Source organism: Psammomys obesus, unplaced genomic scaffold, assembly GCF_907164565.1.
Source record: "Psammomys obesus unplaced genomic scaffold, mPsaObe1.curated_primary_1811, whole genome shotgun sequence".
Taxonomy (NCBI): domain Eukaryota; kingdom Metazoa; phylum Chordata; class Mammalia; order Rodentia; family Muridae; genus Psammomys; species Psammomys obesus.
In genome coordinates this window covers 26,062,734-26,078,119 of record NW_026595981.1, presented here as the reverse complement: position 1 = coordinate 26,078,119, position 15,386 = coordinate 26,062,734, and the positions used below count along the sequence as shown (strand labels likewise).

The window sequence follows — 15,386 nt, the reverse complement described above, 5'->3', positions numbered from 1 at the left end:
AGAAAGAGAGAAAGAGAGAAAGAGAGAAAGAGAGAAAGAGAGAAAGAGAGAAAGAGAGAAAGAGAGAGAGAGAGAGAGAGAGAGAGAGAATGCGAGCAAATCGATAAATGTTTATTGAGAATCACTTTTGTGCCACAGGTAGCAATATGGGCAGAGTTAGGTAAACTCAGCCTCAGTCTGGCTCTGGGACAGTACAGTTGCTTTCTGGTAGAGATGGGGGTGGGGTTGTTTGTTTGAGTTTTTTGCTTGTTTGTTTCTGTTTTTTGGTTGGTTGGTTTGGTTGGTTTTATTAGAGACAGGGTTTCTTTGTGTACTCCTTGCTGTCTGAGAACTAGCTCTGTTGACCAGGCTGGTCAACAGAGAGAACTCAGAGAGATCTGCCTGCCTCTTCCTCCTGAGTGCTGGGATCAAAGGCATGTACCACCACTGCTTGGCCTAGGTAGAGAATCTTATTACCTTTAGAATCAAGATTTGTCTGAAGCTGCTTTGTAAGGACTTTTCCAATTGAAAAAAGTCTTTAATCCAAAGAACGACAGTTTAGTTGTTCTTCAAGTACTAAGTCATAAAAGTCTTCCCTTCCCAGATGTTTTGGGAAGTTTAGAGGACAGCAGCCATGTAATGGGAAAGTCAACAGAAAGTGTCCCTTCTCTTCTGTAGTATGCTGCAAATGCACACTTCTTTGGATAATTACTGTTGGATTTTCACAAAAATGAGGTCTTCAAATCATCTTTCCCTTCCTTGATTTCTTTCTCTGTCTCCTTCCCTCCTCTTTCCCCACTTTCTTTCCCTCATTTTGTTCTCTATCTTACTTTTTCTGGACTCTAGAGAGCTGTCTGTCCCAAGCAGCTGGAGCTGTTTGTTTCCCTTAGAATATTTTTTACTAATTAAGGAGTATGGCTTGAATTTTTGTGAATAAGATTTAATAGTTCTGTAAAATAAAGTATTTTCAGTTCTTCAGAAGAGATACTTTATAATTTTAAGAGATAAATCCTGTTTTTGAGTCAGTTTCAATGATTGAGTGTCTCGGTGTGGTTACATTGTATTTATTTCCCGAGTCTATGCTGAGTTTTGTACGGCTTAGACTTTGCATAGAGTTTTGCAGTGAAGACCTGCCTAGTGAAGACGGTTTTACGTTTTCTCACAAAAGCTCTGTTGTGTTTTGTTGTGTTATGTTTTGTTTTGTTTTGTTTTGTTTTGTTTTCCAATGTTCAGGTGTATACCTCTTTATTTTTATGTGAAATTGTGCTCCTCTTTAGAATTAAGAGAAAAGGTCAAATGCAGTTCACAAAGGGAATTGTATATGAGCATTCAGGCAAGTATGGCTGATGATCCATTGGATAATACCTGCAGTTTGAGACAACCTGACTAATGAAAGCCTGTGTCTTTATAAAAATTACTGTTCTGCCAGTCTTGGCAGCGCGGGTAGAGGCGGTACAGTTCTATGAATTCAAGGCTAGCTTGTTCTTCGTATTCATAGCAAGTTCCAGGCTGACTAGGATTACATAGTAACTATCTCCAGAAGGGGGAGGGGGGATAAGGAAGGAAAAAAAAGAAAAAAAATTACTGCTTTGTTTTTTGAGATGGTGTCTTACTCTATATATATCTCAGATTGGCCTCAAACTCAGAACAACTTTGCTTAATCTTCAAATTCTTGGGATTACAGGCACTAGCTGCCATGACTGGCTATTTAAAATTACCCTTTCAGGAGCAAGTAAGATATTTAAATGATAGTTTTAGGCCAGAAGTATAATTGTTAATGACTTGTTATATTCAGGCTCATGCATAGGCTTGAGTTTGATGCCAAATCCCAAAAACAAAATAAAACATCCCCCAAAACAAAATAAAACAAAAAATGTTACTGTTACATTGGAAATTTTCTGTTCAGTATCTTTATTTTCGTTGACTTAATTCTATATCGTAAGAAGTTCTTGACTTTTAGGCTTCTTGTTTATCCACAGAGATTTCCATTGAGAATGGATAGATGGCTTAGTGCACTCATGGAAAGCTCATACCTGCTTTTTGTTTGTTTTGGTTTTGGTTTTTCAAGACAGAGTTTCTCTGGCTGTCCTAGTTTCACTGGCTGTCCTAGAGCTCACTCTGTGTGCCAGGCTGGCCTTGGACACAAGAGATCCTCCTGCCTCTTACTCCTGAGTGCTACAGGCATGCCCCACCATCATCTCCAGTGCTTTTTCTCTGTTTTGAGATTTTAAAAAAAATAAAGAAGAGATATTCTTTAAATGGTAGTTAATTTTGGTATGTGATGTTTTTATTTATTTGCAAGTTCTTTATATAATAAAGTTTATTTTTAAAATAAATTTAAAAATACAAATAGTAGCTGTATGGTGGTGGCACACAGTTTTAATCCCAGCACAAGAGAGACAGAGGCAGGCAAATTGTGAGTTCCAGGACAGCCAGGGCTACACAAAAAAAACCCTATCTTGAAAAACAAACAAAAAAGGTAAGCAAAAGAAAAATAACAATATGAATAGTTGTGACCTACCAGATGCTTTGTTATGACTGACAAAATAATGAGTAAATTCCAAGCCAGCCTGGACAGTGTAGTGAGACCCTTTCTCAAAAGTAAGAAGAGAGCTGCAGATACAGCTCAGTTGTACTTACCCAACATGAGTGAAGCCTGAGGTTCAAATATAGAAAAGAAAATGGGTTATTTTGGCATGTAATCTCACAAACCTGTTAATGCATCATTGTAATTTGATAGCGAGGATAGCTGAGGCTGTGAGATACAAACTCAGTTGACTGTTGACTAGTGGGTTGACCTAGGTCTTTGTGACTGAAGTTTGACACTTGCACCTTTCTGAAAGACAGGAACAGCTGTATTGAGAACAGAATCTGACAGTCATAGATGAAAACTAGGGCAAGGTGCTGACAGTGGAGAGTGCTATTCTGGGTTCTTAGGAGGGGGCAGGGTCAGCAGAGCCTTGGTGAAGGGAATTCCTTGACTTCAAGTGGGAGAGTTGGAGTCAGATAAGGAAAATAGAATCTTAGCCCATGTCTGGGAGCCAGCGATACAGCTCAGCAGATAAGGGGCTGCTGCCTAGCCTTGTGACACAAGTCAGTCCCTAGACCCCCATGGTGGGAAGGGGAGAGCCAAGTCCTGCCCAGATGATTGTTTTCCCATTTCCATCAGAATGTCACCATCTGAAAGGCGGCTGTGCTCGCTGGGTTTGGGGAGGTTTATGCACTATATCTCAGACTGAGCTAGACTTTTGGCTTAACTGTGAAATTTGTAAGTGTGATGAAGGAGTGTTTGCTGGACTTGATAGAGTAGTACCCAAGTCTGTTTTACGTAGAGGGAAACTTGCACTTTAGATTTGTCTCCTTGACAGCATTCTGTTTCATGTCTTTGTCTGTATACTTGTGGCAGGACTTTCAGGTATGTGTTAATACTGTGGGCTTGGCCCCATTCCTTCATCGTAAAGAATGAACAGAGAGCCAGGCATGGCGGCACACAACTGTAGTCCCAGCTCAGAGGGAGGCAGATTGATGTGAGTAGCAAGCCAGCCTGGTCTACAGAGTGAGTCTAAGGACAGCCAAGGCTACAACAGAGAAACCCTGTCTCAAAAAAAAAAAAAAAAAAAACACACACCAAAAAAAATTTATTTTATTATTATTTTTTTTTAAAGAGTAGAGCCAAGTGTGATGGCCCACCCTTTAAATTGCTGAACTCAAGAGGCAGAGGCAAGTGGTTTTCTCTTAGGTCTAGACCAGCCAGGGCAACACAATGAGACCTTGTTTTAAAGACCAACAAAAGAAAGAAGAGGAGGAAGAAAACCTAATCCTGTGTGACACGATCTGGAGGCTTCAGGCTTTAATAAAAATTATTACTGTTTTGAATAATGACTGCTGAAAGTGATGAAATGTTTGTAAGAAGTAAAGAAATGACTGCACATAGAAGGACTTAATGAGGTATATAGAGCAAAGGATGGCAGACATGAGAAAAAGGTTGCATTCTTTTTAAATTTTGGCAAGAGAGCCAATTAAGTGTTCAGGGGGAAAAAACAAGATTTATCTTTTTTTTTTTAATGGCTAATAGTTACGGTGGAGCCTTTCTGTCCCATTCCTCAAAGTTGAAATTCATACTAAAAATAGTTGATTCCCCAGCCAGGCAGTGCTGGCATATACCTTAAACCCAGCACTTAGAAGGCAGAACTGGCCATATCTCTGAGAATTCAAGGCCTTCATGGTCTACAGAACTAGTTCCAGGACAGCCAGGGCTACACAGAGAAACTCTGGAGCAGGGGTGGGAGTGGGGGTGAGGATTGATCCTCATTGAGCCTGCGAGTGCTGGCTTGTAATCCCAGCTACTTGGAAAGCGTCAGCAGGAGTTCAAGGTGTGCCTGGGCCACAGACTAAGGTGAGTTCAGGCAGCTCAGTGAGACCTTCTCCAAAAGTAAAAGAGGGTTGGGATATATTAGTTCAGTGGTAAGCTTAGTATGAAAGAAAAAAAGTTGACGAGTTTATAAAAATCTTAATGTATTGGGACCTCCACCAGCAACAACTTTGTTAGCTGTTGATGGATTGCGTTCTCCAAAACGAAGACGAGTGAGCACAGACTCACTGCTTTTAGCAGCAGCGTCTCTCCTGAAGTTCTGTAACCATTTCTCTTCAGGAGAGTGATTACAGAAAGAGAGCGGGCGGTTTCATTTATCAAGACATGGTTACTGTTCCTGTCTGTGTGTTCACATATGTGTGTTTTCAGGCTCTTTGCTTCTCCCCAGCCCTTGTTGAGCGGATGCTTTTGTCCCTGATTGTTCAGTATGATCGTTTGTAGATTCACTGAGAGCTTATGTAGTAATGCTTGCCTTATTTTTTTTCTCTTCCACTCTTGTTTTATTTTTTACTTTTTTTTTTTTTCTCTTTGTGATGTGACATTTTTCAGCTGATGTTTTGAAAGCAAATCCTTCTAATTTGGAAGCCCAGATCACAAGAGTGAGTTTTTCTATAGTGTCTTTAGCTGTATATTTTTGTGTGTGTGCGTCTTTCTACCCTTCCCTCTCTCAATTCTAAAAGATTTGAAACACATTTCATAAATATTAGGTAAGAAAATTCCTTTGTCTGTTGAACACCATACCTTTCTAAAGCAATGTCCACTTTATATTGGGTCAGCTCCCTTTTCCTCAGCTGTTGAGAGAGCATAGGCTCATGGGTAGGCCTTGCTTCACTTTTTATATTACGGAGTGTGTTGCACCGTCTTCTTTGCAGATGGGTATGTCTGGACTCTGTCACCAGCCTGTCTTGTGACACTTCTTTCTTTGGCTTTTGTTTTTGTTTTTTGGATTTTTTTGTTTGTTTGTTTTGAGAAAAATTACATAGTACCTTCTGAAAACAAAAGACCCATTCTATTACTTGAATTTTAAATAACGAATCTTCAACTTTCCTGTGTTCTCCTTCTTCATCCCTGGTGTTCCTCTCAGGGCTATGAAGGAATGAAAAGCTACATAATTATTTTCATTTCAGCAGACTGGCTGGATGAAAGTGGTCAGGCTGAGTTCTGAACATGCCAGGGTTGAAAGACCTCTCTTCTTTAATAGTTAAAAGAAACCTCTGTTAGTGCTAAAACCAGACAAAACCCCATACCTTTTATGGTGGGAAAAGAAAGAATTTCTGTTTGTTCTGATTCTGATAACCTCCCATGTAAGCTGTACATTGCTTTGTTTTTTTTAGATCTTACACCTTGGGTAATTTTCTGTATCAGCCTAACCCCTTTCTGTTCACTTTGGCCTGTGTTACTACAATTTATCTCACATTTGTTTGTCTGGTTCTGCATCCTGGAAGAGCAGGTGATTGGTCTCTTTTCTTTCTTCCCAATAGTCTTAAATTTGCGTGTTGCTTCTGAAATCATTTTGTTTTGTACAATAAGACAAATGACATGCTGTCCTAATTACAAATGCCCGTAATCTAAGTGTCATGCTCCAAGTGATCCGCCATTGTGTTTCTGAGTACCACATGAATATACTAGTGTAGTCCATGCTAGTATTGTAACATTGGCTGAGGGCAAATATTACAAAGGCTTTGCCTTCGTTTCTGTATGTTATTTAAAGATGACTCATCCTCTGTTTCTTTCTTTCTATTAACTCAGAGATTAAAAGATCTCAAGCAGAGAGAGTTTGCCCGAAATGTCTCTTCAAGATCCCGCAAAGATGAGAGGAAACAAGAAAAGGCCCTCCGACGGCTCCATGAGTTGGCAGAGCAAAGAAAACAAGCTGAATGGTAGGGATTTCATATCAGGGGTGTTCTGTGTACAAATAGAATTTTTAGGCATGAGCCACCACCAATTTTAAACTTACAGATTTAAAATTATAATTCAAATACTGCAAATGGTGGCTCATGCCTGTAGTCCTAGCACTTGGGAGGCTCAGACAAGAGAATTGCTGCAAAGTTGAAGCCAACCTGGAGTGTGGTGTGAAACCCTATGTCAAAAAAATATTTTAAAAGTATTTAAATTGGGGGTGGATGGTGGTTGAAATACCTCAGTGGTTAAGAGCACTAGCTGCTCTTGCTGTGAGGTCCTAAGTTCAATTTCCAGCAACCTCATAGTGGCTCAGAACCATCTATAAAGGGATCTGATGCCGTCTTCTGGCATACAGGTATACATGCAGACAGAATATTCATTCATTAAAATAAAATCTTTAAAACAAATTTAAATTGAACTGAATGTATTTATCAGTGCTTACCTAAGGATATATAGAACCCTAGGTTAGCTTCCCAACACCGCATAAACATCTTGGCACATACCTGTGATCCCTGTACTCAAGAAGTAGAGGCAGATGGACCAGAGGTATAGGGCTATCCTTAGTTATGTCCTGAGCCTGAGGTCATCTTGGGACAGCTGAGAATCTGTCTAAAAAGAAAAAGAAGGGAAGGAAGCAGAAAACTGCACTTGGAGTTGTCCTGAAGAGTGACTGACTTACTCCATTAAACACACCTAAAAGATGCCTACTAACACATTGGAAATGAGTAACAAGTAAGTGGCACCACTGGGACTATTCCAAGTTACCCAGCACACCCTTGTGGAAAAGCACGGCACTCTATTTTACTACTGTAACATCCTAGCACAGGTATTCTGAGTCAAGTATTGTCACTGCCTTTTAAAAACTGCACAGTCAGCCGGTGTGGTTGTGCATGCCCTTAATTTGAGCATTCTAGAAGCAGAGACAGGTAGATCTCTGAGTTTGAAGCCAGCCTTTTCTATATAATGAGTTCTATTGTCTCAAAAACAAAACAAAAACTTAAAAGCAAATAAACAAATTTTACAAAGTTTATTGAGCAAAGCATACCTATTTAAGGATCTGTTTTATCTTCACCACCAGGAAAAATAAAAGAGGAACATTAAAATGAGGAGAGGGAGCTGGGTGGGGTGGTGTATGCTTTTAATCCCAGCACTCAGGGAGGCGGATCTCTGTGAGTTCAAGGCCAGCCTGTCTACAAAATGAATCCAGGACAGCTAAGTCTACACAGGGAAACCCTGTCTCGAAAAACCAAAAAATAAAATAAAATGAGGAGAGGATGCTGAGCAGTGGTATAGCACGCCTTTAATCCCAACACTCAGGAGGCAGAGCCAGGTGGATCTCTGTGGGTTGGAGGCCATGCTGGTTTACAGAGCTAGTTCTAGGAGAGCCCACAGCTACACAGAGATGGTCTGTCTTTTTTTTTTTCTTTCTTTTTTTTTTAAAAAGCACAGAAGAAGAATAAAGAAAATGAGAGGAAACAGAGCCCTCTGAGTGTTTAGAAACCTCTCCACTCTAGCTCCAAAAGTAGAACATTCTGGCATGTGAAATGTGTTTGCACCTAAGTGTTAAGTGTTTGGGTCACTCCTCAGAGGAAAGAACATTTGCTTTTGCCATTGTGCCCATATTCCTTGGTTTGGACTTATCCTATATTTCAAATTTCTATTTTGTGTTCATTTTTGGGTTTGTTGTTGTTGTTTTTCCATTCTGAAAAGGAGCCAAAATAAGTAAGAGATGAAGGAAGGAAGCACATAAACAACTTGGGAACTCTAATGTTGAATTAAACCACCCACAAAATGATGGAAATTTCTTTTCTTTTTCTCTTTTTGTTTTTTGAGACACAGTTTCTCTGTGTAGCTCTGGCTGTCCTGGACTCACTCTGTAGGCCAGGCTGGCTTAGAACTTAGAGATCTACCTGCCTCTGCCTCCCTAGTGCTGGAACTAAAGGTGTGCACCACCATGCCCAGTAGCAATTTCTTACCTGACAAATTTTTAAATTTTATTTGTGTTCGTGGGTATGCATCGATGCATTGCACATGTGGAAGGCAGAGGACAGCTCTGTTCTCTTCATCCACCTTACATGGGTCCTAGGGATTAAATTCAGGTCACCAGGCTTGCATGGCAAACCTTACCTGCTGAACCATCTCACCAGCCCCATTTGCAACTTTTTATATAGTAAATGCATCTTTCTTGGGCATGTTTCAAGGATATCTCCATGAAAGATATACATCAGGCTCCTTTCTGGTTCAGAACTTTTTTTTTTTTAATTTGAGCTGAGTGTGGAGGTGTATATCTTTAATTCTAACAGTCAGGAAGATCTCTGAGTTGGAGGTCGGCCTGATACACATAATTCTAGGCCAGCCACGGTTACATAGTGAGATCCTGTTTCAAATTAAGTTAAATGAAATTTGAGACACTTGCCACCAGCTTTATATAGTGGAAAGAGATAACCAGCTCTCGGGTTCTGGCCTCCACATGTATGGTACAGCACAGATAACCATGCACACATGCAGAAAGAGAGAATTAATTGTTGAAGTTTTTATGTACATTTGAAAGTACAGGGAAAATTAAAGCTTTTTCTTTAGGTAAGTGAAATACAGTCCTTTTGTGGGATGAGGTGAAACAAGGTATTACTTTGTTGTCTAGGATGAACTGGAACCCACTGTGTAGATCAAGCCAACTGTGAATTCAGTAGTAATTCTCTGTCTCTGCCTCTTAAGTACTGTACTTACAGGCTTAAGCCAGCATACCCTGCAGAGAATACCTTTGGAATGGTTGTTCGTCCACATAGGTGATTGTATGCCAATTGGTAAGGTGATACATTAAATAAGATGGGAAGGAAATTCCTCAGTGGGTGAAGGTTCTTGCCACCAAGACTAATACCCAAGTTCAGAATCCACATGGTAGATGGAGAGGAGCCGCTCTAACCTTGTACACAGGCTATTGGCATGCACTCCCCAGCACACTGTAAATAACAAAATCTTGAAAGTGGAAAGGTTGCTCAGTGGGTAATAGCACCAGATGCTCTTCCAGAGGACCTGGATCCAATTTCCAGTTCACGATCTTCTGTAACTCCAGTCCCAGGGGATCCCATATCTCTTCTGACCTCCAAAGGCAATGGATACATGGGGTACAGGCACACATAAAATAAAAATAAAAGAAACAGGAAAAAAAAATTTTAATGTATGTTTGCTCTGTTTGCATGTACACCTGCAGGCCAGAAGAAGGCATCAGGTGCCTTTATAGATGGTTGGGAGCCACCATGTGGTTGCTGGGACTTGAACTCAGGACCCATGGAAGAGCTGCTAGTGTTCTTAACTGCTGAGCCATCCATCTCATCTGCTCAAAACTTTTTTTTTTTTTGAGACAGGGTTTCTCTGTGTAGCCTTGGCTGAACCCACTCTGTATAGATCAGCCTGGCCTCAACTCACAGAGATCTGCCTGTCTCTTCCCAAGTGCTGGGATCAAAGGTGTGTACCACCATTGCCCAGCTCAAGGAAAAAAAAAATTAATTAAAAAAAAAAAAAAGATTAGTAACAGATTAAAGCTAATGATATGGTATTGAATTGTGAGGTGGTGTTGGTAAAGAATTTGAGTTATGAGATAAGCCTTTTTTAGAGTAAACAGCTTAAAAGATAGCCATAGCTAATTGTTCTTGGGAATTTAGTACTTTAATCAAATGAAACTTTGCCTAGCTCTGCTAAACAGGTTCCATTCGTTAACACATTGCTAGGGACCAACCACTCTGCATCTTTCAGACCTACCCATGATGATGAATGGAAGAACAACGATGATGAATATCTTATAAGATATTCTAACTCTAACCCTATGTTTCATTTTTTTCACTTTCTGAACCACTGTGTAGCGCACCTGGAAGTGGTCCCATGTTCAGACCAACCACAGTGGCTGTAGATGAAGATGGTGGAGAGGAGGATAAAGATGAGTCATCAACAAACATTGGCACAAGTGCCATTTCTTCTTGTGGCTTTGGACCTGACTTCTCCACAGATAAAGGGGGCCCCTTTACTGCAATACAGATCACTAATACCACTGGACTGTCACAGGCTCCTGGGTTAGCCTCCCAAGGTATCAGCTTTGGCATTAAGAATAATCTGGGCCCCCCACTGCAAAAATTGGGAGTGTCATTTTCATTTGCCAAGAAGGCTCCTGTCAAACTTGAATCAATAGCATCTGTTTTCAAGGACCATGCAGAGGAAGGGACGTCTGAAGATGGAACAAAAGCTGATGAGAAGAGTTCTGACCAAGGGGTACAGAAGGTGGGAGATACTGATGGGAGTGGTAATCTTGATGGAAAGAAAGAAGATGAAGACCCTCAGGATGGAGGGTCCCTTGCCTCAACACTGTCCAAGTTAAAAAGGATGAAGCGGGAAGAAGGGGCTGGGGCCACAGAGCCAGAGTATTACCACTACATCCCCCCAGCGCACTGCAAAGTCAAACCTCATTTTCCCTTCTTACTCTTTATGAGAGCCAGTGAACAAATGGAAGGTGATCATAGCACACACTCAAAGAATGCCCCAGACAACAAAAAAAGCAGTTCTCCTAAGCCTAAAGGCTGTGTTAAGGTGGCAGCAAGCCAAGGAGCAGAAAAGACAGTTAGTGAAGTTTCTGAGCGACAAAAGGAAACCGCTGTGGCTGGCCCTTCAGAACCTGGAGGTAAAACTGAGACAAAGAAAGGCTCAGGAGGGGGCATAGGTGAGCAAAGTATGGAGACTCAGGAGACTCCAGAGAGCCAGATGTGTGAATCCAATCCTAAAGAAGTTTCTCAGGCCACCCCAGCAGCAAAAGCAGGCCAGGGGCCCAAGCATCCCACTGGTCCGTTCTTTCCAGTTTTGAGCAAGGATGAAAGCACTGCCCTCCAGTGGCCGTCAGAACTACTAATTTTCACCAAAGCAGAACCGTCCATTTCCTACAGTTGTAATCCCTTATACTTTGACTTTAAACTTTCGAGAAACAAAGATGCTAAAGCTAAAGGAACAGAAAAACCAAAAGATGTTGGAGCCTCCCCAAAGGATCATCTCCTGAGCCTTGATCCTAGAGATCCTAATAAAAGCAAGGGGGGAGGGCAGGGCGCAGCGCACTCTTCAGAAAGCAGAGTAGATGAGCCTGCTTTGGGGGCTACCTGTAGCAGCCTGAACAAGCAGGAACCTGGGGGTAGCCATGGATCAGAAACTGAAGACACTGGAAGAAGCCATCCTAGCAAGAAAGAATCATCAGGCAAGTCTCACAGACACAAAAAGAAAAAGAAACACAAAAAATCGAGTAAGCACAAACGGAAACACAAGGCTGAAATGGAAGAGAAGAGTTCGAAGGCAGAGTCTGGGGAGAAATCTAAGAAGCGCAAGAAACGAAAACGGAAGAAGAACAAATCATCAGGCCCAGCTGATTCTGAACGAGGACCCAAGCCAGAGCCTCCCGGAAGTGGCAGCCCTGCACCACCAAGACGACGGCGCCGAGCTCAAGATGATTCCCAGCGGAGATCCCTTCCTGCTGAAGAAGGAAACAGTGGCAAGAAGGATGATGGTGGAGGTGGTAGCAGTTCCCAAGATCACAGTGGGAGGAAACATAAAGGTGAACCTCCAGCTTCATCCTGCCAGCGGAGGGCTGGAGCCAAACACAGCAGCCGGTCTAGCCATCGGAGTCAACCCAGTAGTGGAGATGAGGAGAGCGATGATGCTTCTTCACACAGGCTCCACCAGAAGTCTCCATCCCAGTACAGTGAGGAGGAGGAGGAAGAAGAGGAGGAGGAGGAAGAAGAGGAAGATGAAGACTCAGGCAGTGAACATTCTCGTAGCCGCTCTCGATCTGGCCGTCGCCATTCCTCACACCGTTCCTCCCGGCGTTCCTATTCAAGCAGCTCTGATGCTTCTTCAGACCAGAGCTGCTATAGTAGACAGCACAGTTACTCTGATGATAGCTATAGTGACTACAGTGACCGATCACGAAGGCATTCTAAGCGCTCTCACGATTCAGATGATTCAGACTATGCCAGCCCCAAACACAGGTCCAAACGACACAAATACTCGTCGTCTGATGATGACTATAGCCTCAGTTGTAGCCAGTCCCGAAGCCGATCTCGGAGTCATACTAGGGAGCGATCAAGGTCCCGGGGCCGAAGCCGCAGTAGCAGCTGTAGTCGCAGTCGAAGCAAGAGGAGAAGTCGCAGCACCACGGCCCACAGCTGGCAGCGAAGCCGGAGTTACAGCAGGGACCGGAGCCGCAGCACCAGGAGCCCTTCCCAGAGATCAGGCTCCAGAAAAGGATCGTGGGGTCATGAGAGCCCAGAGGAAAGGCGGTCTGGCCATAGGGATTTCATTCGCTCAAAGATCTACCGCTCTCAGTCTCCTCACTATTTCCGAGCAGGTCGGGGAGAAGGTCCTGGAAAGAAAGAAGATGGCAGAGGAGATGACAGTAAAGGAACAGGCCTACCCTCCCAGAATAGCAATACTGGCACAGGAAGGGGGTCAGAAAGTGACTGCAGCCCCGAAGATAAGAATTCTGTTACCGCCAGACTGCTACTAGAGAAGATCCAGTCCAGGAAAGTGGAGAGGAAACCCAATGTGTGTGAGGAGGTGCTGGCCACCCCTAATAAGGCTGGGCTCAAGTATAAGAACCCCCCACAAGGTTACTTCGGGCCTAAGCTCCCCCCCTCTCTTGGTAATAAGCCTGTCCTTCCACTGATAGGGAAGCTTCCAGCTACCCGGAAGCCCAATAAGAAATGTGAAGAGTCTGGCTTGGAAAGGGGTGAAGAGCAGGAACAGTCAGAGCCAGAAGAAGGGTCCCCAGGGAGTAGTGATGCTCCATTTGGGCATCAGTTCTCCTCAGAGGAAACAGCTGGTTCCTTATCAGACCCTCCCCGAGAAGAGCCAAAGTCTGAGGAAGCTACTGCTGACCACTCTGTGGCTCCTCCGCTAGGCACCCCAGCACACACTGACTGCTACCCTGGCGATCCAGCCATCTCCCATAACTACCTCCCTGACCCCAGTGATGGGGATACCCTGGAGTCTCTGGATAGTGGCAGTCAACCAGGCCCTGTGGAATCCAGCTTGCTGCCTATAGCCCCAGACCTTGAGCACTTCCCTAATTATGCACCTCCCAGTGGGGAACCTAGTATTGAATCAACAGATGGGACTGAGGATGCTTCATTGGCTCCTCTAGAGAGCCAGCCCATCACCTTCACCCCTGAGGAGATGGAAAAGTACAGCAAGCTCCAGCAGGCTGCGCAGCAACACATCCAGCAGCAGCTTCTGGCCAAACAAGTAAAGGCCTTTCCAGCCTCAACAGCCCTAGCGCCAGCCACACCAGCCCTGCAGCCTATCCACATTCAGCAGCCAGCCACAGCCTCTGCCACCTCCATCACAACTGTCCAGCATGCCATCCTGCAGCATCATGCTGCAGCCGCTGCTGCTGCCATTGGCATTCACCCTCATCCTCACCCCCAGCCACTTGCCCAAGTACATCATATTCCCCAGCCCCATCTGACCCCTATTTCCTTGTCCCATCTCACTCACTCAATTATCCCTGGCCACCCTGCCACCTTTCTTGCTAGCCACCCTATCCATATAATTCCTGCTTCGGCCATTCATCCTGGGCCCTTCACCTTTCACCCTGTCCCACACGCTGCCCTCTACCCTACCCTGCTTGCTCCACGGCCTGCTGCAGCAGCTGCCACTGCCCTCCATCTTCACCCCCTACTTCACCCCATCTTCTCAGGTCAGGACCTGCAGCACCCTCCCAGCCATGGTACTTGACTTGGGAGTTGTAAGCCTGAGTGAAGCCGGGGAAGGTGACCTACCAGTTCTTCCCTTGGGGTGTTGAGCCATTTATGCCAGCAAGTAAAAGCTGGAATGGGCAGTGTCTTGACAGCCAAAGAAATGAGTTTTGGCTTGCAGGGATGGATTTAGATTTGCTGTTTGCTTTGGGTTTACTATCAGGGATATTTCCCCCTTTGTATTAGTCCCTCCCTCCTGTGTTTCTAACTTGGGAACACCAGTAAGTGCTACCCACACTCCTCTGCAGCAGCGTCTCCAGACTGTCGAGTAGAAATACTCCTTTCTCCACGTTCTGATCCTCTGCTCTTCTCCCTCTGCAAGTTTAAAACATTGTCCTCCTCTAATGGGTCGTCACCAAAGCACTTGCCATGGGCCCATCTGGTCCTGCCTTCTCAGTGCCATGAGGAAGGCCAGGCTGTCTCTCCAGCGGTGAAAACACCACTTTTGGGCAGTGTCTTTGACCATCCCTTGGTGACATGTTCTCCCAGGTGAGGTGGCAGAGGGAGTCTAACCTAGAACCAAAAGCAACTCAGGCTGCAATTTCATCCACTTTGCTTACAACAGAGCCACGCATTTGGCACTACTGTCCTCATGCCCCTCATCCCAGAAGAGGCATCTACGTATCCCAGAAAAGAAGATCTTATCATGAGTAGAAGCTGTGCGGAACATAGGGTCACCCATGTGCTTCCCAGAAGGGTATATTCTGTTATGTTGATGTTTTCTTCTTAATTTATAGGATTTTTTTAATGTAAAATTGCACTGAACTCTATAAACGTAAATGCTGCTTTTTGTAGCCCATATTAAAAAGGTTCCGTATTTGTAGTCTACTGCAATAATATTTTTTACACCCAGCTCTTTAAGTGATCCTTGTTCTGGTGGCTTTCTGTAAATATGTTTGCCCTAGTTGAATTAAGAAACTTTAAAGGTTATAAAATAAAAAACAAAAAATAAAGTATTTGTTTTCTGCTAGATGCAAAAATGACTAAGCATGTATATTTTATCAAGCTCCTGTATTTTTTGAAGTTATGAACTATAAAAATGTTAAAACATTTCTTTTTTCTTACTGGGACAAGTGTTAAGTAATTTGCAGTAATTGGTTTATCCTGCACTGGGATTTTTGAGTTAATGAGCAGCAAGCCGATGCAAGGTCAGGAGGATGTGCAGTTGCAGTGGTCTCCTGACTGCTTTGTTACACGGAGAAACAACGGACTCCATGGAGGAGGGGAGGATTGGTTCAACGGCTTTATTCTCTGGAAGCAGTGACACTCGGTGATTGTCTGGGAAGAGGAACCCTTTGGTTTCCCTGGGTACCTTGTTCCAGGCAGTCTTGCCTTCCTAGTATTTAGCC

At 43.6% G+C, this 15,386-nt stretch overlaps 1 protein-coding gene across 3 annotated transcripts in view; it reads left to right on the top strand.

The window, feature by feature from the left end:
- The window catches only part of Gpatch8 (G-patch domain containing 8), a 76,446-nt gene extending 61,429 nt beyond the window's left edge, over nt 1-15,017 (top strand). For all 3 annotated transcript variants that reach the window (XM_055619481.1, XM_055619482.1, XM_055619483.1), the window contains 2 exons: nt 6,101-6,231; nt 10,114-15,017. In XM_055619481.1, coding sequence (XP_055475456.1) covers nt 6,101-6,231; nt 10,114-14,017 — 4,035 coding nt within the window. In that variant the 3' untranslated portion in view covers nt 14,018-15,017. The remainder of the gene's footprint in view (nt 1-6,100; nt 6,232-10,113) is intronic.
- The last annotated feature ends 369 nt before the right edge of the window (nt 15,018-15,386 follow it).